This window comes from Pristiophorus japonicus, chromosome 32 (genome assembly GCF_044704955.1).
Source record: "Pristiophorus japonicus isolate sPriJap1 chromosome 32, sPriJap1.hap1, whole genome shotgun sequence".
In the NCBI taxonomy this organism is placed as follows: Eukaryota; Metazoa; Chordata; class Chondrichthyes; family Pristiophoridae; genus Pristiophorus; species Pristiophorus japonicus.
The window spans coordinates 3,978,116-4,003,196 of record NC_092008.1 but is presented as its reverse complement, the minus strand read 5'-3'; the positions used below and the strand labels follow the sequence as shown (position 1 = coordinate 4,003,196).

Genomic DNA, 25,081 nt, shown 5'->3' with positions numbered 1-25,081 from the left:
CGCCAGTGATGATGTCATTTCCTTTTGTCGTGCTTCTGCATCATCGCTGAGGGCTTTTTAGGGGTAGGGTACCTCTGTCTCCGTGATTGAGTCGGAGGGTCTGGCCCGGGGTGGTGGGGGGGGGGGGAGATCTCCGAGCTCGGAGTGTAGAGATTCCTCGTGGAGGGGATTTCGCGCTACCAGGAACGCCTGACATGATATTCTGCCGAGTGATCTGGGCGATTACTCAGGGTAATTCTCAAGTCGTGTTTCACGGTTATTTTCACTGTGCTGGGTTCTGTTTGAGCGCAGCGTAACTCTGATTCTCCAGCTAGCTGTAGTTGCAGTATAGTTGAAACACTACATCAAGAAATATGGCTAAAGGTCACAGCTTCAGAATCCAAAACTTTTAATAAATGCAGTGTGAAAACTGTTGATAAAGAATAAAAGACAGATCTAGAATTCTTGCAATGCAACAGTAACAACGGAATGAAAACAGCGATAAAGAAAAGTTGCTAATCTCTTACTGTACATCAAAGATAAAATACAATAATTCCAGAATGATTGGATAACGAGAAGTTATTTTCATAACTGTACTTCTGCGAAGGTTTGCTACTATAGAAGATTTGGTCCCAATTAACAAAAGTTACAGATAGTTCTAGCTAAAATGGAGGCTGACCATGCTGCTTGCTGGCTGTCTGTCCAATCTGATGCCGCCACCCAGTGGCAGGAATACGTCAAGACAACCACGGTGACCACAATCAGTCAAGAAGCTCCAACCATCGCAGAAGCTATTTTGCTGTGCGTGTGTGTGTGTGTATACGCAGTTTTGATCCACAAAAGTCTTTTATTCCGTCTTTTCTCCAGGAGAGGGGGGCAGTCAGTCCGCTGCGAGCATTTAAAGGGGCCGCCTTGCACGGATTGAAAGGGAGATGTTTGTTCGGGATTGGTGTGGGAGAGCAAGCTCACATTTCTGAAACCCGTTGTTTCGGGGTGGTCTGGAGATATTGAAAGGGTTAAAAGTTGGAAAATTGAAGATTTTGATTAAAACAGGGTGCGAGGTGACATGGAGCCATTTAGCCATTGAAATGTGTAGCTGGTCATTGATCTGTATGTCAAGTATTTGAGTCTAACTTGTTACTATGCGCATAATAATTTGATGACATCGTCTGTATGTTAAACGATCTGGGTTGTGCATAGTAATTCAGTAAGCCGTGATTTCAGGATAATTCTTCATCATTTGTTCTATATCTGCCGGGTCTGGACAGGTTAGATGCAGGAAGAATGTTCCCGATGTTGAGAGAAGTCCAGAACCAGGGGTCACAGTCTAAGGATAAGGGGTAAGCCATTTAGGACCGAGATGAGGAGAAACTTCTTCACCCAGAGAATTGTGAACCTGTGGAATTCTCTACCGCAGAAAGTTGTTGAGGCCAATTCGTTGGATATATTCAAAAGGGAGTTAGATGTGGCCCTTACGGCTAAAGGGATCAAGGGGTATGGAGAGAAAGCAGGAAAGGGGTACTGAGGTGAATGATCAGCCATGATCTTATTGAATGGCGGTGCAGGCTCGAAGGGCCGAATGGCCTGCTCCTGCACCTATTTTCTATGTTTCTATGTTTCATTGAAACACCTGTGAACTCATGTGGAAGCAAGTCACCCTCGTTCGAGGGACCGCCGGTGATCATATTGAATGGCGGTGCAGACTCGAGGGGCCGAATGGCCAACTTCTGCTCCTATTTTCCATGTTTCTATGTTTTCCTGTTCCGAATGCAACAGGCTCGAGGGGCTGAACGGCCTCCTGCTCCCGTCAGAGAGCGGGGCCCGTGATGAAGACGTAGATCCTGGCGATGAACTTGGTGGCGGTGCTGTGGCGGATCAGAGTCATCTCCACGTCGAGCAGGAAGTCGCCGGGCCCCCTGGGCGGCAGCTGTAGGTAGACAAAGCCGGTGTAGTTGTTGAGCCGGCGGGTGCTGAAGTGCATGCCCTGGTTGCCGCCGGTGATGCCCAGCAGGATGTTGTCGCCCGCGTAGACCGGCGACGGGCTGATGCGGAAGATGTTGGCCGGCACCCGGATGTTGGTGGGGAAGCTGAGCTGGTAGTAGCTGATCCTCTGCGGCATCGTCTGGCACTCGATGTAATCCTGGCACGCCAGCCGTTCACAGCGCCTGCCCGGGAAACGGGAAATAGAAACACAAAGTGTGAGTAATATCGCCGAGTCAGCCAATGACATGGAGGTGGGGCGGGACTTACTGCAGGACTCAGAGCAAACAGTCCACAGAATCTACTTAAACTGTGCACTCCATCAAACAGTCTACAGAATCTACTTACAGTGCACTACATCAAACAGTCCACAGAATCTACTTAAACTGCACACTCCATCAGTCTACAGAATCTACTTAAACTATGCACTACATCAAACAGTCTACAGAATCTACTTAAACTGTGCACTACATCAAACAGTCTACAGAATCTACTTACAGTGCACTATATCAAACAGTCCACAGAATCTACTTAAACTGCGCACTCCATCAAACGGTCTACAGAATCTATTTAAACTGTGCACTACATCAAACAGTCCACAGAATCTACTTAAACAACGCTCTACATCAGTCTACAGAATCTACTTAAACTGTGCATTACATCAAAGAGTCTACAGAATCTAGTTACAGTGCACTATATCAAACAGTCCACAGAATCTACTTAAACTGCGCACTCCATCAAATGGTCTACAGAATCTACTTAAACTGCGCACTACATCAAACAGTCTGCAGAATCTACTTACAGCGCACTATATCAGTCTACAGAATCTACTTAAACTGTGCACTACATCAAACAGTCTACAGAATCTACTTACAGCGCACTACATCAGTCTACAGAATCTACTTCAATAGCGCACAACAAACAGTCTACAGAAGCTCTTTAAATAGTGCATTTTTGAAAACAGTCTACAGGATCTATTTAAAGCGAAGTGGAGCAAACAGTCTACAGGATCTATTTGAAGTGAAGTGGAGCAAACAGTCTACAGGATCTATTTAAAGCGAAGTAGAGCAAACAGTCTACAGGATCTATTTAAAGCGAAGTGGAGCAAACAGTCTGCAGGATCTATTTGAAGTGAAGTAGAGCAAACAGTCTACAGGATCTATTTGAAGCGAAGTGGAGCAAACAGTCTACAGGATCTATTTAAAGCGAAGTAGAGCAAACAGTCTACAGGATCTATTTAAAGCGAAGTAGAGCAAACAGTCTACAGGATCTATTTAAAGCGAAGTAGAGCAAACAGTCTACAGGATCTATTTAAAGCGAAGTAGAGCAAACAGTCTACAGGATCTATTTAAAGCGAAGTAGAGCAAACAGTCTACAGGATCTATTTGAAGCGAAGTGGAGCAAACAGTCTACAGGATCTATTTGAAGTGAAGTAGAGCAAACAGTCTACAGGATCTATTTGAAGCGAAGTGGAGCAAACAGTCTACAGGATCTATTTAAAGCGAAGTAGAGCAAACAGTCTACAGGATCTATTTAAAGCGAAGTAGAGCAAACAGTCTACAGGATCTATTTAAAGCGAATTAGAGCAAACAGTCTACAGGATCTATTTAAAGCGAAGTAGAGCAAACAGTCTACAGGATCTATTTGAAGCGAAGTGGAGCAAACAGTCTACAGGATCTATTTAAAGTGAAGTGGAGCAAACAGTCTACAGGATCTATTTAAAGCGAAGTGGAGCAAACAGTCTACAGGATCTATTTAAAGCGAAGTAGAGCAAACAGTCTACAGGATCTATTTAAAGCAAAGTAGAGCAAACAGTCTACAGGATCTATTTAAAGCGAAGTAGAGCAAACAGTCTACAGGATCTATTTAAAGCGAAGTAGAGCAAACAGTCTACAGGATCTATTTAAAGCGAAGTATAGCAAACAGCCCATGATTGAAGCTCCAGTAACTTCTCCCGATAAGAGCGGGCTGATTTCTGCCGACAGATTGCCGTGTTGTGGGGGACAGTTAGTAATCGCAGGCGCTTACAGCAGTGCGTTGCCCCGGCGCGAGTGACCAGGGGGGCAGTGACCCAATCACCACCATTCCGGCCGCGGACAGCGGTATTACCGCCCCACAGCCCACAGCGGCAAAAAAAACCTCCCCGTCTACCAAAAATGTTCACTTACGTCTGTGTCACTCTCCTGTAGTTCGCGGGGCACTCGAAGGAGAGGCATTTATATCTGCCCTGAACGTTGAAACAGGTCTCCGCGCTCGTGCAGTTGTGAGTTCCTAAGGCGCATTCGTCAAGGTCTGGTGAATAAAGAGAGAGAGTGTAAGACACAGGAATGTAAGAAACAGGAGCAGGAGTCGGCCATTCGGCCCCTCGAGCCTGCTCCGCCATTTAATAGGATCATGGCTGATCCGATCTGATCCTGGGCTGAGCTCCACTTTCCCGCCCGCCCCCCATAAACCTTGCAAAGGGGGATGGAGTATAAAAGCAGAGAAGTCCTGCTACAACTCGACAGGGTATCGGTGAGGCCACACCTGGAGTACTGCGTGCAGTTCTGGTCTCCGTATTTGAGAAAGAATACACTTGCATTGGAGGCAGTTCACAGAAGGTTCACTCGGTTGATTCCGGAGATGAGGGGGTTGACTTATGAGGAAAGGTTGAGGAGGTTGGGCCTCTACTCATTGGAATTTAGAAGAATGAGAGGTGATTTTATCGAAACGTATCAGATTCTGAGGGGGCTGGACAGGGTAGATGCAGAGAGGATGTTTCCCCCTCGTGGGGGGAATCTAGAACTAGGGGGCACATAGTCTCAGAATAAGGGGTCGCCCATTTAAGACGGAGATGAGGAGGAGTTTCTTCTGGTGAATCTGTGGAATTCTCTGCCCCAAAGAGCTGTGGGGGGCTGGGTCACTGAATATATTTAAGGTGGAGATAGACAGATTGTTGAGCGATAAGGGAGTGAAGGGGCGGGCGGGGAAGTGGAGCTGAGCCCATGATCGGATCAGCCGCGATCGTATTGAATGGCGGACATAAGCAGATCATAAGAATTAGGAACAGGAGTAGGCCATCTAGCCCCTCGAGCCTGCTCCGCCATTCAACAAGATCACAGCTGATCTGGCCGTGGACTCAGCTCCACTTACCCGCCCGCTCCCGGTCACCCTTAATTTCCTTATTGGTTAAAAATGGCGGAGCAGGCTTGAGGGGCCGAATGGCCGACTCCTGCTCCTATTTCTTATGTTCTCATCGTTCAAAACTCTGTCTGTCTCCACCTTCAGTGAGCCAGCCTCCACAGCTCTCTGGGGCAGAGAATTCCACAGATTCACCAGAAGAAATTCCTCCTCATCTCTGTCTTAAATGGGCGACCCCTTATTCTGAGACTATGTGCCCCCTAGTTCTAGATTCCCCCCACGAGGGGGAAACATCCTCTCTGCATCTACCCTGTCCAGCCCCCCTCAGAATCTGATACGTTTCGATAAGATCATCTCTCATTCTTCTAAACTCCAATGAGTAGAGGCCCAACCTGCTCAACCTTTCCTCGTAAGGCAACCCCCTCATCCCCGGAATCAACCGAGTGGACCTTCTCTGAACCGCCTCCAAAGCAAGTGTATCCCTCCTTAAATACGGAGAGCAGAACTGCACGCAGTACTCCAGGTGTGGCCTGACCAATACCCTGTACAGTTAGAGCAGGGCGCTAACATGGATATTCTCTCCACTTCCCTTCTTCGTGCGTGTGAATTTGGTGGCCCTGATCGGCCCTGGTACGGGTGGGCGACCGGATTGGACGTCGCCGTAACCCAGGTCGGTGATTGGAGCGTGGGGCCGGTACAGTGGGAGCAGCGAGGTCGGGGGCGAAGGAGCGGCGAGAGATCGCGGAGCGAGTGACGGGGCCCAGGAGAGCCGAGGGTCCGTGCAGCAGAGCAGGTCTCCAGTCGTCCTGGTTGACCCTTGCCCCTGGACCCAGACCTGGCTCTGTCAGGCCCCGTGTGGTGGCTGGTGTGCAACGGTCACCCCGCGTTAAAACAATCCACCCACAGGCATCTTCCACCCTTCGGGATGTAGTTCGGGATCCGGAATATCGGGTCCTTCATTGAAACACCTGGGAACTCATCGAACTCATCCCTTTTTGGCCCGGGAGCAAGTCATCTTCGATTCGAGGGACTGCCGACAAAATGGAGGAGAATTTTTCCCAGCGCACAGCGACAGGCAAAACAGCTCGTGCCCATATCCCGAGAATGAATATAAGAACATAAGAAATAGGAGCAGGAGTCGGCCATTCGGCCCCTCGAGCCTGCTCCGCCATTTAATACGATCATGGCTGATCCGATCATGGACTCAGCTCCACTTCCCTGCCCGCCCCCTTATCCACTTAATAAGAAACTGTCTACTTTTGTCTTAAATAGATTCAATGTCCCGGCTTCCACAGCTCTCTGAGGCAGCGAATTCCACAGATTTACAACCCTCTGAGAGAAGAAATTCCTCCTCATCTCAGTTTTAAATGGGCGGCCCCTTATTCTAAGACCATGCCCCCTAGTTCTAGTCTCCCCCATCAGTGGGAACATCCTCTCTGCATCCACCTTGTCGAGCCCCCCTCATAATCTGATACGTTTCGATAAGATCACCTCTCATTCTTCTGAATTCCAATGAGTAGAGGCCTAACCTCCTCAACCTTTCCTCATAAGTCAACCCCCTCATCCCCGGAATCAACCGAGTGAACCTTCAATGAACTGCCTCCAAAGCAAGTATATCCTTTCGTAAATACGGAGACCAGAACTGCACGCAGTACTCCAGGTGTGGCCTCACCAATACCCTGTATAACTGCAGCAAGACTTCCCTGCTTTTATACTCCATCCCCCTTTGCAATAAAGGCCAAGATACCATTGACCTTCCTGATCACTTGCTGTACCTGCATACTAACCTTTTGTGTTTCATGCACCAGTACCCCCAGGTCCCGCTGTACTGCATATACTGAAGATATAAACGCGTACCTCTGCAGTTCCTCCCATTGGGCGAAAGGACATATCCCTCCTCGGGGCAAATGCAGTTGAAGGTTCCGGGAGTGTTAATGCAGCGATAGGCACAAAGGGCAGAGGCCGTGAGTGAACACTCGTCAATATCTGAGAGAGACACCGAGAGACAAAAGGTTAGTGTTATGTATGCAACCCTTTGTAACCTGCATGACACCTGACCACCAGGGGGCCCACCTGTTGGAGTTCGAAGGGGTCCCAGCATCCCTTGGGAGCACAGTGTACACCCACGAGGTACCTGCACTCTGGAGTCGTATTAAAGGAGCCAAGGTCACACTTACTCAATTCTCAGATTCCACCTTTATTACGAGCGTAACAATTGGCGACGAGGAAACGAACAACCGCGCGAAAATGCAAAATGCAAAGTCGGCATCCTGGAGAAGTTCTCAGAAGAGGACGATGGGGAGGCCTTTGTGGAGAGACTCGACCAATACTTTGTGGCCAACGAGCTGGAAGGGGGCGAGAACGCTGCCAAACGAAGGGCGATCCTCCTCACCGTCTGTGGGGCGACAACCTCTGGCCTCGTGAAGAATCTCCTCGCTCCGGCAAAAACCAACAGAGAAACCCTACGAAGAACTGTGTACGCTGGTCCGGGAGCACCTAAATCCTAAGGAAAGCGTTTTGATGGCGAGATACCGGTTCTGCACGCGCCTACGGTCGGAGGGCCAGGAAGTGGCGAGCTGCGTCGCCGAACTAAGGCGCCTCGCAGGACAGTGCGGGTTTGAGGGATTCCTGGAACAAATGCTCAGAGACTTCTTTGTGCTGGGCGTTGGACGTGAGACAATCCTTCGCAAACTGTTGACTGTAGAAACTCTGAATCGGAGTAAAGCCGTAATGATAGCCCAGGCAATCTATGTCCACCAGCGACAACACCAAACAGATTTCGCAGAACAGGAGACGTTTCGGCCAGTACTGTGCACAAAGTAACGTCGGTTTCGAGCGGGAATGTACAGGGCGGAACGTACACGCCGGCTGCTGCGGCCCGACCTCAGTTGACCCAGAGTCCGCCATCAATCGTTAATGCGAGGCAGTTAACACCCTGTTGGCGCTGTGGAGGTGATCATCGGCCCCATCAATGCCGCTTCCAGCACAGCTGCAGAACAGTGGGGCACCTCCAGCGTATGTGCGGGCGAGCTGCAAACTCTGCAAGCCACCACGTTGCAGAGGAAGATCGATCCACTGTGCATCAGGCGGAATTGGAGGCTCGAACCCCGAGGAGGCAGAGGTGTACGGGGTGCACACGTTCACTACGAAACGTCCACCGATAATGTTGAACGTCGAACTGAACGGAATTCCAGTATCTATGGAGCTGGACACGGGGGAGGGGAGTCAGTCCACGATGAGTAAAAAGGCCTTCGACAGGCTGTGGGGCAACAAGGCACACGGGCCCAAGCTCAGCCCCATTCACACCAAACTACGGACTTATACCAAGGAACTAATCCCGGTAATTGGCAGTGCAGAGGTCAAAGTCTCCGATGACGGAGCAGTGCACAAACTCCCGCTGTGGATGGCCCCACATTGCTTGGCAGAAAGCTGGCTGGGGAAAAATCCGCTGGAACTGGGACGACATCCGAGCGCTTTTGTCCCTCGACGACGCCTCATGTGCCCAGGTTCTGTGCAAGTTCCCGTCGTTGTTCGAGCCAGGCGTCGGAAGCCTCCCGGGGAGGGGGACGATGAAAGTACAGATCCGTTTGGTTCCCGGCACACGACCCATCCACCACAAGGCTCGGGCGGTAACGTACATGACGCGCGATAAAGTAGAAATCGAGCTGGACAGGCTGCAACGTGAAGGCATCATCGGGCCGGTGGAATTCAACGAGTGGGCCAGTCCGATTGTCCCGGTACTCAAGGAGGACGGCACGGTTAGAATTTGCGGGGGCTATAAAGTAACGATTAACCCTTTTTCGCTGCAGGATCAGTACCCGCTACCCAAGGCAGACGACCTATTTGCGCCCCTGGCTGGAGGGAAGACATTCACCAAGCCAGACCTGACCTCGGCCTACACGACGCAGGAGCTGGAGGAGTCTTCGAAAGGTCTCACCTGCATCAACACCGCACAAAGGTCGGTTCACCGACACCCGGTGCCCGTTCGGGATTCGGTTCGGCCGCGGCGAACTCCCAGCGGAACATGGAGAGCCCGCTAAAGTCGGTTCCTTGTGCAGTGGTCTTCCAGGACGACATATTGGTTACAGGTCGGGACACCGTGGAGCGCTTGAAGAGGAGGTTCTTAGCCGGGTGGGTCGCGTGGGGCTCAGGTTGAAACGCTCGCAGTGCGTTTTCCTGGCGCGTGAGGTCGCGTTCTTGGGGAGGAGAATGGCGGCAGACGGCATCAGACCCACCGACGCCAAGACGGAGGCCACCAAGAACACGCCGCGGCCACAGAACGTGACGGAGCTGCGCTCGTTCCTGGGACTCCTTAACTACTTCGGTAATTTCCCACCCGGGTTAAGCACCTTGCTAGAACCCCTGCACGCGCTACTGCGCAAGGGAGACGACTGGGTTTGAGGGGAACTCACAGGGGGCTGCCTTTAAGAAAGCCAGAAATCTGTTGCGTTCGAACAAACTGCTTGCCCTGTATAACCCATGTAAACGATCAGTGCTAGTTTGCGATGCGTCGTCGTACGGGGTCGGGTGCGTGTTACAACAGGCTAATGAATCGGGGATTTTGCAACCGGTTGCCTATGCATCCAGGAGTCTGTCCAAGGCCGAAAGGGCCTACAGCATGATTGAAAAAGAGGCTCTGGCGTGCGTTTACGGGGTAAAGAAAATGCACCTGTACTTGTTTGGCCTCAAGTTTGAGCTTGAAACTGACCACAAGACGCTCATATCGCTATTCTCTGCGAGCAAGGGGACTAACACCAATGCCTCTGCCCACGTCCAAAGATGGGCGCTCACGCCGTCGGCATACAACTCTGTAACCCGCCACAGACCGGGCGCAGAGAATTGCGCCGATGCTCTCCGTCGGCTACCGGGGTGGAAATGGCACAGCCAGCGGACTTGCTCATGGTGATGGAGGCATTCGAGAACGAGAAGTCCCCCCCGTTACGGCCCGCCAGATCAGGACCTGGACCAGCCAGGATCCTTTATTGTCCCTGGTGTAAAAAAAAACTGTGCCCTCCACGGGAGCTGGCCCAGCGGAGATGCAGGAGGCGATTAAGCCGTTCCACAGACGCAAAGGCGAGTTGTCCCTGCGGGCGGACCGTCTGTTGTGGGGCAATCGTGTGGTCTTGCCCAAGGAAGGCAGAGACACATTCATATGTGATTCTGCACAACACCCACCCGGGCATCGTAATGATGAAGGCCATCGCCAGATCCCACGTGTGGTGGCCTGGCATCGACTCAGGTTTGGAGTCACGCGTGCGCCAGTGCAACACTTGCTCTCAGCTGAGCCATGCACCCAGAGAGGCACCGCTAAGTTTGTGGTCGTGGCCCTCCAAACCGTGGTCGAGGATCCATGTAGACTATGCGGGGCCCATTTCCAGGCAAAATGTTTTTGGTTGTAGTGGGCGCTTACTCAAAATGGATTGAATGTGCGATAATGTCAGTAAGCACGTCCACGGCCACCATTGAAAGCCTACGAGCCATGTTTGCCACGCACGGCCTGCCCGATGTCCGAGTCAGCGACAATGGGCCGTGCTTCACCAGTGCTGAATTCAGGGAATTCATGACCCGCAACGGGATCAAGCATCCAACGGCCAGGCAGGACGGGCAGTTCAGACCATCAAGTAAAGCTGGGTACGCGCGTCGGAAGGGTTCGGGTTCGGGTTCGGGTCCCGAGTACTGCTCAGCTACTGCAACAGGCCCCACTCGCTCACCGGGGTTCCCCCCCCCCCCAAGCCGAGCTGCTGAAGAAAAGGGCGCTTGGAACAAGGCCTTGATCACGTGGAGGGCAGGCGGCATCAACAGAGTGTGTTCCACGACCGCGCACATTTGTCACGCGACATTGAGGCCAATGATCCTGTGTTCGTGCTCAATTATGGACCTGGTCCCAAATGGCTCGCTGGCACGGGGTCACAGCCAGAGAGGGGAGGAGGGTGCTTCAGGTCAAACTGACCAATGGCCTAGCGTGCAGAAAACCTTTGCACCAAATCAAACCGCGGTTCACCAACAGCGACGAGCAACCCGAAGAGGGCCCCACCAACCACGGCCCTCCAACACACACACACACACACACACAAGTGGTAACCGACATCATGCTTGACCACGAAGCCGAATTCACCATCTCCAGGAGCCCGGCAAGGCCGGCTGCCCAACAGCCCAGCGAAGAACCAAACCCCTCAACTCACCGCATTTATACCGAGACGATCGACAAGGCAGTGTGTAAAGTCCCAGATCGTCCCACCCTGTACATAAGCGTGCTGTTGACACCACCAGAGAGCCCAGAGAATTCCACAGATTTACAACCCTCAGAGAGAAGAAATTCCTCCTCATCTCAGTTTTAAATGGGCCCCTTTTTCTAAGACCATGCCCCCTAGTTCTAGTCTCCCCCATCAGTGGGAACACCCTCTCTGCATCCACCTTGTTGAGCCCCCCTCATAATCTTATACGTTTCGATAAGATCACCTCTCATTCTTCTGAATTCCAATGAGCAGAGGCCCAACCTACTCAACCTTTCCTCATAAGTCAACCCCCTCATCCCCGGAATCGACCGAGTGAACCTTCTCATCTGTTCAGTGCAGTAATCACTCCCAGGTCGAGAACTATTGTAACGTGAGAATGCATCGAAGACTCCTAAGGGAAAGCACGTATACCACCACACGAAATGACAACTTGTTCCAGGGGTCCACTAGTCCCCGCCTGCCGTCTAACCTCGATCTAGTCCGATGCAACTTAAATTTGGGACCTCTGGTCCTGCCAGACCTGTTTAATTGAAATAAACGGTCAGCTGGAACGCCGTCTCCCGCAAGATCCCGCAAATCCCCCGGGAGGACAGACGCACCAACGTTAGCGTCCTCGACCAGGCCCAACATCCCCCAGCATCGAAGCACTGACCACACTCGACCAGCTCCGCTGGGCAGGGTCACATTGTCCGCATGGCCCCCCAGACACGAGACTCCCCAAAGCAAGCGCTCTACTCGGAACTCCTTCACGGGCAAGCGAGCCAAAGGTGGGCAGAGGAAACGTTACAGGGGACCACCCTCAAAGCCTCCCCTGATAAAGTGCAACATCCCCCACCGACACCTGGGAGTCCCTGGGCCCAAAGACCAGTCCGCCCTAAGTGGAGGAAGTGCATCCGGGAGGGGCGCTGAGCACCTCGAGTCTCGTCGCCGAGAGCGTGCAGAAACCAAGCACAGGCAGCGGAAGGAGCGTGCGGCAAACCAGTCCCACCCTCCCCTTCCCTCAACCACTGTCTGTCCCACCTGTGACAGGGACTGTGGTTCCCCGTATTGGGCTGTTCAACCAGGTAAGGACTCACTTTAAGAGGGGAAGCAAGTCTTCCTCGATCCCGAGGGACTGCCTATAATGTGGATGATACTCCCTTCATGATCTTATAAACCTCAGTCAGATCTCCCGCAAAGTCTACGCTGCTCTGAGATAAAGAGTCCCAATTCTTTTAGCCCCTCCTGATAACTGAAATGCTTTCGACTTGGAGTTAATGGCTCCCTTTCCAGAACCTCGAGCGTTGGTTCCTTGCCAAGCCTGCCCACGCTAGGAGGTCCTCCCGATACGGAGAGGACCAACTCACCATCACAGGTGGTCCTGTCCATCCGGTTGAGGGTGTACCCGTGTCGGCAGTAACATTGGAACGATCCATACACGTTGGCACAGTCTTGGCCGCATGGGCTGGTTTCACATTCGTTAATGTCTGCAGGGCAAGGGGGGGGGGGGGGGGGGAGAGGGGGAACAGGACAGTCAGTGTTCGCGATCGATTGGTCAACCGTGCCGCCAAATTCCTCCATCACTGGGCCCCTCCCTGAGCCGGAGGTCAATGGTCACCATTCTCCGATCGTCCTCCCGGTCAACACAGGCTCCCCCATCGGAGGGGTGGTACTGAGGGAGCGCCGCACTGTGCTGTCGGAGGGGCGGTACTGAGGGAGCGCCGCACTGCGCTGTCGGAGGGGCGGTACTGAGGGAGTGCTGCACTGCGCTGTCGGAGGGGCGGTACTGAGGGAGCGCCGCACTGCGCTGTCGGAGGGGCGGTACTGAGGGAGTGCTGCACTGCGCTGTCGGAGGGGCGGTACTGAGGGAGCGCCGCTCTGTCGGAGGGAAAGTGCTGAGGGAGCGCCGCTCTGTCGGAGGGGCCAGAGAGAGTGCGAGTGAGAGTGCGAGAGAGAGAGAGAGTGCGTGAGAGAGAGCGAGAGAGAGAGAGAGAGTCCGTGAGAGAGAGCGTGCGTGAGAGAGAGGGAGAGTGCGTGAGAGAGTGCATGAGACAGAGTGCGTATGAGAGAGAGAGTGAGAGAGAGAGAGAGAGAGAGAGAGACAGAGACAGAGACAGAGACAGAGACAGAGAGAGACAGAGAGAGAGAGAGAGAGAGACAGAGAGAGAGAGAGAGAGACAGAGAGAGAGAGAATGCGTGAGTGAGAGGGAGAGTGAGTGAGCGAGTGAGCGAGTGTGTCTGTGTGAGGAGCCCTGTTTTATTACTGTGAGGGGGGGGTGGGGTCGATTACCTTCGCAGTTGCGTCCGTCCTGGGCCAGTCTGTATCCGGCCCCACAGACACAGTGGTACGACCCGGGCGTGTTCTCACAATTCTGGGCACAGATGCGTCCGGTGTACCGGCGGCACTCATCGATGTCTGTCACAGTGAGCAAAGCGGGCAGGTTAACGGGCAGCTAAACCGCGCACCACCATCCCATCACCAGCACCGCGAGAACACAGGGACAGGAGGAGGCCGTTCAGCCCCTCGAGCCTGTTACATTAGGGACAGGAGGAGGCCGTTCAGCCCCTCGAGCCAGTTACATTAGGGACAGGAGGAGGCCGTTCAGCCCCTCGAGCCTGTTACATTAGGGACAGGAGGAGGCCGTTCAGCCCCTCGAGCCGGTTACATTAGGGACAGGAGGAGGCCGTTCAGCCCCTCGAGCCAGTTACATTAGGGACAGGAGGAGGCCGTTCAGCCCCTCGAGCCGGTTACATTAGGGACAGGAGGAGGCCGTTCAGCCCCTCGAGCCTGTTACATTAGGAATAGGAGGAGGCCGTTCAGCCCCTCGAGTCTGTTACATTAGGGACAGGAGGAGGCCGTTCAGCCCCTCGAGCCTGTTACATTAGGGACAGGAGGAGGCCGTTCAGCCCCTCGAGCCTGTTACATTAGGGACAGGAGGAGGCCATTCAGCCCCTCGAGCCTGTTACATTAGGAATAGGAGGAGGCCGTTCAGCCCCTCGAGCCTGTTACATTAGGGACAGGAGGAGGCCGTTCAGCCCCTCGAGCCTGTTACATTAGGGACAGGAGGAGGCCGTTCAGCCCCTCGAGCCTGTTACATTAGGGACAGGAGGAGGCCATTCAGCCCCTCGAGCCTGTTACATTAGGAATAGGAGGAGGCCGTTCAGCCCCTCGAGCCTGTTACATTAGGGACAGGAGGAGGCCGTTCAGCCCCTCGAGCCTGTTACATTAGGGACAGGAGGAGGCCATTCAGCCCCTCGAGCCTGTTACATTAGGGACAGGAGGAGGCCGTTCAGCCCCTCGAGCCTGTTACATTAGGGACAGGAGGAGGCTGTTCAGCCCCTCGAGCCTGTTACATTAGGGACAGAAGGAGGCCGTTCAGCCCCTCGAGTCTGTTACATTAGGGACAGGAGGAGGCCGTTCAGCCCCTCGAGCCTGTTACATTAGGAACAGGAGGAGGCCGTTCAGCCCCTCGAGTCTGTTACATTAGGGACAGGAGGAGGCCGTTCAGCCCCTCGAGCCTGTTACATTAGGAACAGGAGGAGGCCGTTCAGCCCCTCGAGCCTGTTACATTAGGGACAGGAGGAGGCCGTTCAGCCCCTCGAGCCTGTTACATTAGGGACAGGAGGAGGCCGTTCAGCCCCTCGAGCCTGTTACATTAGGGACAGGAGGAGGCCGTTCAGCCCCTCGAGTCTGTTACATTAGGGACAGGAGGAGGCCGTTCAGCCCCTCGAGCCTGTTCCACCATTCAATGCGATCGCGGCTGATCTGTGTTTTAACTCCAGCTACCCGCCTTGGTTCCGTAACGATTAATACCCTTCCCCAACAAAAATCTATTGATCTTGGTCTTGAAATTTCCAACTGACCCCCGGCCTCGAGAGCTTTTTGGGGGGGGGAGAGTTTTCCGGATTCCCGCTGCCCTTTGTGTGAAGAAGTGTTTTCCGACATCCGGACTGAACGGCCTGGCTCGAATTTTAAGGTAACGCCCCCCCACCCCTTGTTCTCGGCTCCCACGCACCAGAGGGAACAGTTTCTCTCCCGCTCTCGGCCTGCCCCATCGAACGCTGGCCGGTTTCCGCGCGCTTTCCCGCCACCCTTTAATCGTCGCCAAAATATCTCGACGCAATCGCCCCCTTGACCGCCCGTAGAGAGTGCCGAGAGTCTGGAATCCCGTCACGGGGAGGGTGAGCCTGGGAGCTCGGGAGACGGGCAGGAAGGGTCGGGATGGGGAAGAGGTTGGGGGTCGCGGAAAAGAACCAGTTCACAATATTTCTCATACCTACACAAGCCTTGCTGAAAGGGTCCACTCGGTAACCCGGATGGCAGTCACAACGATAGCTGCCGGGCGTGTTTCGGCAAATGTTCTCGGCGTCACAGCGGTGAGTCCCCGTCTGGCACTCGTCGATATCTGTGTGTGCGCGCGAGAGAGAGAGAGAGAGAGAGACAGAACTGGATCGGTCCTTTGTAAAAAAAAAATATCCGTTCCTGGGACGTGCGCGTCGCTGGCAAGGTTGGCACATATTTTCCGTCCCGAATCACCCTTCGAGAAGGTGGCGGTGAGCTGCCTTCTTAAGAACATAAGAAATAGGAGCAGTAGTCGGCCATTCGGCCCCTCGAGCCTGCTCCGCCATTTAATACTGTTCTGTACGTAGCTATGTATGAGACTTGCCACCAGAGGGCGCGGCTGTTGGAGTCCCAATGGTCACTGCACACATGTGCAGCGCTGGTACAAAAGGTTAGCTGCCGTGTTGTCCAGGCGCGCCCGGAGTTGTAACAAAGACGACTAAAGTCGCACTACGTTCAGCTCGCGGTACTCAGCCTCGTGGAGTTCTTCGGTACTCAACAAATACGACCATGGCTGATCCGATCATGGACTCAGCTCCACTTCCCTGCCCGCCCCCTTATCGGTTAAGAAACTGTCCATCTCCGTCTTAAATATATTCAATGTCCCGGCTTCCACAGCTCTCTGAGGCAGCGAATTCCACAGATTTACAACCCTCTGAGAGAAGAAATTCCTCCTCATCTCAGTTTTAAATGGGCGGCCCCTTATTCTAAGACCATGCCCCCTAGTTCTAGTCTCCCCCATCAGTGGAAACATCCTCTCTGCATCCACCTTGTCGAGCCCCCTCATAATCTGATACCTTTCGATAAGATCACCTCTCATTCTTCTGAATTCCAATGAGACCTCACCTGGAATATTGTGTTCAGTTTTGGTCTCCTAATCTGAGGAAGGACATTCTCGCTATTGAGGGAGTGCAGCGAAGGTTCACCAGACTGATTCCCGCGATGGCAGGACTGACATATGAAGAAAGACTGGATCGACTAGGCTTATATTCACTGGAATTTAGAAGAATGAGAGGGGATCTCATTGAAACATATAAAATTCTGACGGGGCTGGACAGGTTAGATGCAGGAAGAATGTTCCCAATGCTGGGGAAGTCCAGAACCAGGGGTCACAGTCTAAGGATAAGGGGTAAGCCATTTAGGACCGAGATGAGGAGAAACTTCTTCACTCAGAGAATTGTGAACCTGTGGAATTCCCTGCCGCAGAGAATTGTTGAGGCCAGTTCGTTGGATATATTCAAGAGGGAGTTAGATGTGGCCCTTACAGCTAAAGGGATCAAGGGGTATGGAGAGAAAGCAGGAAAGGGGTACTGAAGTGAATGATCAGCCATGATCATATTGAATGGTGGTGCAGGCTCGAAGGGCCGAATTGCCTACTCCTGCACCTATTTTCTATGTTTCTATGAGTAGAGGCCCAACCTGCTCAACCTTTCCTCAAAAGACAACCCCCTCATCTCCGGAATCAACCGAGTGAACCTTCTCTGAACTGCCTCCAAAGCAAGTGTCTCCTTTCGTAAATATGGAAACCAAAACTGCACGCAGTACTCCAGGTGTGGCCTCACCAATACCCTGTATAACTGCAGCAAGACTTCCCTGCTTTTATACTCCATCCCCTTTGCAATAAAGGCCAAGATTCCATTGGCCTTCCTGATCACTTGCTGCAGTCCGTGTGGTGAAGGTGCTCCCACAGTGCTGTTAGGGAGGGAGTTCCAGGATTGGGACCCAGCGACGATGGAGGAACGGCCGATATATTTCCAAGTCGAGGGATGGTGTGTGTGACTGGGAGGGGAATGTGGAGGGGGTGGTGTTCCCATGGACCTGCTGCCCTTGACCTTCTAGGCGGGTAGAGGTCGCGGGTTTGGGAGGTGCTGCCGAAGAAGCCTTGGCCAGTTGCCGCGGTGCATCTTGTGGACGGTGCACACTGCAGCCACGGTGCGCCGGTGGTGGAGGGAGCGAGAGTTGGAGGTGGTGGAGGGAGTGAGTGTTGGAGGTGGTGGAGGGAGTGAGTGTTGGAGGTGGTGGAGGGAGTGAGTGTTGAAGGTGGTGGAGGGAGTGAGTGTTGGAGGTGGTGGAGGGAGTGAGTGTTGGAGGTGGTGGAGGGAGTGAGTGTTGGAGGTGGTGGAGGGAGTGAGTGTTGGAGGTGGTGGAGGGAGTGAGTGTTGGAGGTGGTGGGGAGCGTGGCCCATCGAGCGGGGCTGCTTTGTCCTGGATGGTGTCGAGCGTCTCGAGTGTTGTTGGAGCTGCAACTCACCCAGGCAAGTGGGGAGTGTTCCCTCACACTCCTGACTTGTGGGTTGTAGATGGTGGAGAGGCTTTGGGGAGTTCAGGAGGTGAGACACTGGCCGCAGAATACCCAGCCTCTGACCTGCTCTTGTGGCCACAGTATTTATGTGTCTGGTCCAGTGAAGTTTCTGGTCAATGGTGACCCCCAGGATGTTGATGGCGGGGGGATTGGGCGATGGGAATGCCGGTGAATGTCAAGGGGGCGGTGGTTAGACTCTTGCTTGTTGGAGAGAGTCATTGGTTGACAGTACTGACGGAGCGACGCACTGTCGGAGGGGCGTTAGTGAGGGAGGGCCGCACTGTCGGAGGGGCGTTAGTGAGGGAGCGCCGCACTGTCGGAGGGGCGTTAGTGAGGGAGGGCCGCACTGTCGGAGGGGCGTTAGTGAGGGAGGGCCGCACTGTCGGAGGGGCGTTAGTGAGGGAGCGCCGCACTGTCGGAGGGGCGTTAGTGAGGGAGCGCCGCACTGTCGGAGGGGCGTTAGTGAGGGAGCGCCGCACTGTCGGAGGGGCGTTAGTGAGGGAGCGCCGCACTGTCGGAGGGGCGTTAGTGAGGGAGGGCCGCACTGTCGGAGGGGCGTTAGTGAGGGAGGGCCGCACTGTCGGAGGGGCGTTAGTGAGGGAGCGCCGCACTGTCGGAGGGGCGTTAGTGAGGGAGGGCCGCACTGTCGGAGGGGCGTTAGTGAGGGAGCGCCGCACTGTCGGAGGGGCGGTACTGAGGGAGTGCCGCACTGTCGGAGGGGCGGTACTGAGGGAGTGCTGCACTGTCGGAGGGACGGTACTGAGGGAGCACCGCACTGTCGGAGGGGCGGTACTGAGGGAGCGCCGCACTGTCGGAGGGGCGGTACTGAGGGAGTGCCGCACTGTCGGAGGGGCGGTACTGAGGGAGTGCTGCACTGTCGGAGGGACGGTACTGAGGGAGCACCGCACTGTCGGAGGGGCGGTACTGAGGGAGCGCCGCACTGTCGGAGGGGCGGTACTGAGGGAGTGCCGCACTGTCGGAGGGGCGGCACTGAGGGAGCCCCGCACTGTCGGAGATTCTCGCTGCGTGGCACTCGCGCGGCACGACTGTGACTTGTGGCGCGGGCTTGAGCGGAAGGAAGGCGCGGCCATGCGAGACGTGGGCGCAAAGCGCGGAGCGGGAACGCGTCGGCCCGTGCGGGAGATACTCGAGGGCTGGCAGGGTCGGGGTGGGCTGCGTCGATCTCCCCCACCCCCCCCTTGGCCGCCAGCGCTCGAAGACCCTCGGGACAACGCCCTGTCCTCGGGGGTGGGGGGGGCTCAGGACCCAGACCTGGCGCGCCCCTCCCCCCCGCGCCCCACCCCCGGCCAGGTCCACGCCCCTCCCCCTCCCTGCGGGCGTCACCGCGAGCTTACCGACGCACCGCGCCTTGCCGTCACCGGCGTGGTATCCGCGGCCGCAGCTGATCAAGTTGCGCTGGCATGTGTAGGAGCCGATGGTGTTGATGCAGTTATCGCCCATCGCACAGGGCTGGCTCCGGGTCCGGCACTCGTCCGTGTCTGTCGGAAACAGGAGCAGGCAGTCTGTAAATAAACCCCTCCCACAGTGAGGCGCTCCCTCAGTACTGCCCCTCCGACAGTGCGGCGCTCCCTCAGTACTGCCCCTCCGACAGTGCGGCGCTCCCTCAGTACTGCCCCTCCCACAGTGCGGCACTCCCTCAGTACCGCCCCTCCGACAGTGCGGCGCTCCCTCAGTACCGCCCCTCCGACAGTGCGGGGCTCCCTCAGTACCGCCCCTCCGACAGTGCGGCGCTCCCTCAGTACCGCCCCTCCGACAGTGCGGCGCTCCCTCAGTACCGCCCCTCCGACAGTGCGGGGCTCCCTCAGTACCGCCCCTCCGACAGTGCGGCGCTCCCTCAGTACCGCCCCTCCGACAGTGCGGCGCTCCCTCAGTACCGCCCCTCCGACAGTGCAGCCCCTCAATTAGATTCCAGCCTGTAACTCACTCCCGGGTATCTGTTATTCTGTCTATAAACCCCCCCAAACCCTTCGAATGGATGGCACAGTGGACCCACCTCCCTTTTAGTCTCTGCAACGCGCTACTGGCTGGCCTCCCACATTCTACCCGACGTAAACTAGAGGTGATCCAAAACTCGGCTGCCCCCGTGTCCTAACTCACACCCAGTCCCGCTCACCCATCACCCCCTGTGCTCACTGACCCTGTGTCCTAACTCGCACCCAGTCCCGCTCACCCATCACGCCCTGTGCTCGCTGCCCCTGTGTCCTAACTCGCACCCAGTCCCACTCACCCATCACCCCCTGTGCTCGCTGCCCCCGTGTCCTAACTCGCACCGAGTCCCGCTCACCCATCACCCCGTGCTCACTGCCCCCGTGTCCTAACTCGCACCGAGTCCCACTCACCCATCACCCCCTGTGCTCACTGCCCCGTGTCCTAACTCACACCGAGTCCCACTCACCCATCACCCCCTGTGCTCGCTGCCCCGTGTCCTAACTCGCACCGAGTCCCACTCACCCATCACCCCCTGTGCTCGCTGACCCCGTGTCCTAACTCACACCGAGTCCCACTCACCCATCACCCCCTGTGCTCACTGCCCCGTGTCCTAACTCGCACCGAGTCCCACTCACCCATCACCCCCTGTGCTCACTGCCCCCGTGTCCTAACTCGCACCGAGTCCCGCTCACCCATCACCCCCTGTGCTCACTGCCCCGTGTCCTAACTCGCACCGAGTCCCGCTCACCCATCACCCCCTGTGCTCACTGCCCCGTGTCCTAACTCGCACCGAGTCCCACTCACCCATCACCCCCCTGTGCTCACTGCCCCGTGTCCTAACTCGCACCGAGTCCCACTCACCCATCACCCCCTGTGCTCACTGCCCCGTGTCCTAACTCGCACCGAGTCCCGCTCACCCATCACCCCCTGTGCTCACTGCCCCGTGTCCTAACTCGCACCGAGTCCCACTCACCCATCACCCCCCTGTGCTCACTGCCCCGTGTCCTAACTCGCACCGAGTCCCACTCACCCATCACCCCCTGTGCTCACTGCCCCCGTGTCCTAACTCGCACCGAGTCCCACTCACCCATCACCCCCTGTGCTCACTGCCCCCGTGTCCTAACTCGCACCGAGTCCCACTCACCCATCACCCCCTGTGCTCACTGCCCCCGTGTCCTAACTCGCACCCAGTCCCGCTCACCCATCACCCACTGTGCTCGCTGCCCCCGTGTCCTAACTCGCACCGAGTCCCGCTCACCCATCACCCCCTGTGCTCACTGCCCCGTGTCCTAACTCGCACCGAGTCCCACTCACCCATCACCCCCCTGTGCTCACTGCCCCGTGTCCTAACTCGCACCGAGTCCCACTCACCCATCACCCCCTGTGCTCACTGCCCCGTGTCCTAACTTGCACCGAGTCCCACTCACCCATCACCCCCTGTGCTCACTGACCCTGTGTCCTAACTCGCACCGAGTCCCGCTCACCCATCACCCCCTGTGCTCACTGCCCCCGTGTCCTAACTCGCACCCAGTCCCGCTCACCCATCACCCCCTGTGCTCGCTGCCCCCGTGTCCTAACTCGCACCCAGTCCCGCTCACCCATCACCCCCTGTGCTCGCTGCCCCCGTGTCCTAACTCGCACCGAGTCCCGCTCACCCATCACCCCCTCTTCCTTGTTGATAAATCCCTCCTTGCCCCTCCGTTTCTCTTTAACCTCCTCCAGCCCCTACACCCCTCCCTATCTCTGTAACCCCCTCCAGCCCCTACACCCCTCCCTATCTCTGTAACCTCCTCCAGCCCCTACACCCCTCCCTATCTCTGTAACCTCCTCCAGCCCCTACACCCCTCCCTATCTCTGTAACCCCCTCCAGCCCCTACACCCCTCCCTATCTCTGTAACCCCCTCCAGCCCCTACACCCCTCCCTCTCTCTGTAACCCCCTCCAGCCCCTACACCCCTCCCTCTCTCTGTAACCCCATCCAGCCCCTACACCCCTCCCAATCTCTGTAACCCCCTCCAGCCCCTACACCCCTCCCTATCTCTGTAACCCCCTCCAGCCCCACAACCCCCCGAGATCTCTGCGCTCCTCTAATTCTGCCCTCCTGACCATCCCTGATGATAATCGCTCCACCATCGGTGGCCGTGCCTTCTGTTGCCTGGGCCACCAAGCTCTGGAACTCCCTCCCTAAACCTCTCCGCCTCTCTCTCCTCCTTCAAGACGCTCCTTAAAACCTCCCTCTGTGACCCAGCTTTTGGTCGTCTGCCCCGAGTTTTTTTCTGACTCAGCCGGGTGTCAAATTTATCCGTTTGGTCTTGCAACGCTGCCGCAAAGCGCCTGGGGAACGATTTACTACGTTAAAGGCGCCTTGTACACGCGAGTTTCTGTTGTTTCAACAGGGTGGGTCATCGCGATTGAGGCCACACTTGCCCACACAGCTGCCCTGGGGGTCGGAGGTCAGTCCAGGGCCGCACTTCTCCCTGGGGCGACAGAGAAAGGACCCAGCGGTGTTCTGGCAGACCAGATTCGGTTCACAGCTGTCAAACCCTTCCTGGCATTCATCGATATCTGTTCAAAGATGGGAGTGGCACATGATTTGAGCATCAGAGCAACAATGTCTTACAGCAATTGTACAGAGCGTAAAGCACATAAGAAATAGGAGTCGGCCATTCGGCCCCTCGAGCCTGCTCCGCCATTTAATACCATCATGGCTGATCCGATCATGGGCTCAGCTCCACTTCCCTGCCCGCCCCCTTATCGGTTAAGAAACTGTCTATTTCTGTCTCAAATATATTCAATGTCCCGGCTTCCACAGCTCTCTGAGGCAGCGAATTCCACAGATTTACAACCCTCTGAGAGAAGAAATTCCTCCTCATCTCAGTTTTAAATGGGCGGCCCCTTATTCTAAGACCATTCCCCCTAGTTCTAGTCTCCCCCATCAGTGGGAACATCCTCTCTGCATCCACCTTGTCGAGCCCCCTCATAATCTTATACGTTTCGATAAGATCACCTCTCATTCTTCTGAATTCCAATGAGTAGAGGCCCAACCTACTCAACCTTTCCTCATAAGTCAACCCCCTCATCCCCGGAATCAACCGAGTGAACCTTCTCTGAACTGCCTCCAAAGCAAGTATATCCTTTCGTAAATACGGAGACCAAAACTGCACGCAGTACTCCAGGTGTGGCCTCACCAATACCCTGTATAACTGGAGCAAGACTTCCCTGCTTTTATACTCCATCCCTTCACAGGGCCCTGGTGAGACCACACCTGGAGTATTGTGCACAGTTTTGGTCTCCTTACCCAAGGAAGGATATACTTGCCACAGAGGGAGTGCAGCGAAGGTTCACCAGACTGATTCCTGGGATGGGGGGGGATTGTCCTATGAGGAGAGATTGAGCAAACTGGGCCGATATTCTCTGGAGTTTAGAAGAATGAGAGGTGATCTCATTGAAACCTCTCCGATTCTGAGGGGGATTGACAGGGTAGATGCAGGGAGGGTGTTTCCCCCCCGGGGCTGGGGAGTCTAGAACCAGGGGTCACACAGTCTCAGGATAAGGGGGTCGGCCATTTAGGACGGAGATGAGGAGGAATTTCTTCACTCGGAGGGGGGTGAATCTTTGGAATTCTCGGCCCCAGAGGGCAGTGGAGGCTCAGTCGTTGAGTATATTCAAGGCCCGAGAACGATAGATTTGTGAATATTAAGGGGTTCAAGGCACATGGGGATCGGACGAGAAAGTGTTGAGGTGGATCAGCCCCGATCTTATTTAATGGCGGAGCAGGCTCGAGGGACCGAATGGCCGACTCCTGTTCCCCTCTCCCTCGGGGAGATATCTGTGCACTGACTGGTGTCTCTCAGTCCCCTCTCCCTCGGGGAGATATCTGTGCACTGACTGGTGTCCCTCAGTCCCCTCTCCCTCGGGGAGATATCTGTGCACTGACTGGTGTCTCTCAGTCCCCTCTCCCTCAGGGAGATATCTGTACACTGACTGGTGTCTCTCAGCCCCCTCTCCCTCAGGGAGATATCTGTACACTGACTGGTGTCTCTCAGTCCCCTCTCCCTCAGGGAGATATCTGTACACTGACTGGTGTCTCTCAGTCCCTCTCCCTCAGGGAGATATCTGTACACTGACTGGTGTCTCTCAGTCCCCTCTCTCTCAGGGGGATATCTGTACACTGACTGGTGTCTCTCAGTCCCTCTCCCTCAGGGAGATATCTGTACACTGACTGGTGTCTCTCAGTCCCCTCTCCCTCAGGGAGATATCTGTACACTGACTGGTGTCTCTCAGTCCCTCTCCCTCAGGGAGATATCTGTACACTGACTGGTGTCTCTCAGTCCCCTCTCTCTCAGGGAGATATCTGTACACTGACTGGTGTCTCTCAGTCCCTCTCCCTCAGGGAGATATCTGTACACTGACTGGTGTCTCTCAGTCCCCTCTCTCTCAGGGGGATATCTGTACACTGACTGGTGTCTCTCAGTCCCTCTCCCTCAGGGAGATATCTGTACACTGACTGGTGTCTCTCAGTCCCCTCTCCCTCAGGGAGATATCTGTACACTGACTGGTGTCTCTCAGTCCCCTCTCCCTCAGGGAGATATCTGTACACTGACTGTTGTCTCTCAGTCCCTCTCCCTCAGGGAGATATCTGTACACTGACTGGTGTGTCTCAGTCCCCTCTCCCTCAGGGAGATATCTGTACACTGACTGGTGTCTCTCAGTCCCTCTCTCCCTCAGGGAGATATCTGTACACTGACTGGTGTCTCTCAGTCCCCTCTCTCCCTCAGGGAGATATCTGTACACTGACTGGTGTCTCTCAGTCCCTCTCCCTCAGGGAGATATCTGTACACTGACTGGTGTCTCTCAGTCCCTCTCCCTCAGGGAGATATCTGTACACTGACTGGTGTCTCTCAGTCCCCTCTCCCTCAGGGAGATATCTGTACACTGACTGGTGTCTCTCAGTCCCCTCTCTCCCTCAGAGACACCTGTACACTGACTGGTGTCTCTCAGTCCCCTCTCCCTCAGGGAGATATCTGTACACTGACTGGTGTCTCTCAGTCCCTCTCCCTCAGGGAGATATCTGTACATTGACTGGTGTCTCTCAGTCCCCTCTCCCTCAGGGAGATATCTGTACATTGACTGGTGTCTCTCAGTCCCCTCTCTCCCTCAGGGAGATATCTGTACACTGACTGGTGTCTCTCAG

General features: G+C 55.1%; 1 protein-coding gene across 1 annotated transcript in view; it reads right to left on the bottom strand.

Annotated features, from left to right (window-relative positions):
- Positions 1-469: 469 nt before the first annotated feature.
- Positions 470-25,081, bottom strand: part of LOC139240504 (fibulin-2-like) — a 51,541-nt gene continuing 26,929 nt past the window's right edge. Inside the window, exons 4-11 of the mRNA XM_070869046.1 lie at positions 22,386-22,452; positions 19,294-19,475; positions 15,572-15,700; positions 13,585-13,710; positions 12,662-12,781; positions 6,937-7,065; positions 4,128-4,251; positions 470-2,144 (exon numbers count right to left, since the gene is read on the bottom strand). Of these exons, the coding sequence (XP_070725147.1) occupies positions 1,787-2,144; positions 4,128-4,251; positions 6,937-7,065; positions 12,662-12,781; positions 13,585-13,710; positions 15,572-15,700; positions 19,294-19,475; positions 22,386-22,452 (1,235 nt within the window). The 3' untranslated portion in view covers positions 470-1,786. The remainder of the gene's footprint in view (positions 2,145-4,127; positions 4,252-6,936; positions 7,066-12,661; positions 12,782-13,584; positions 13,711-15,571; positions 15,701-19,293; positions 19,476-22,385; positions 22,453-25,081) is intronic.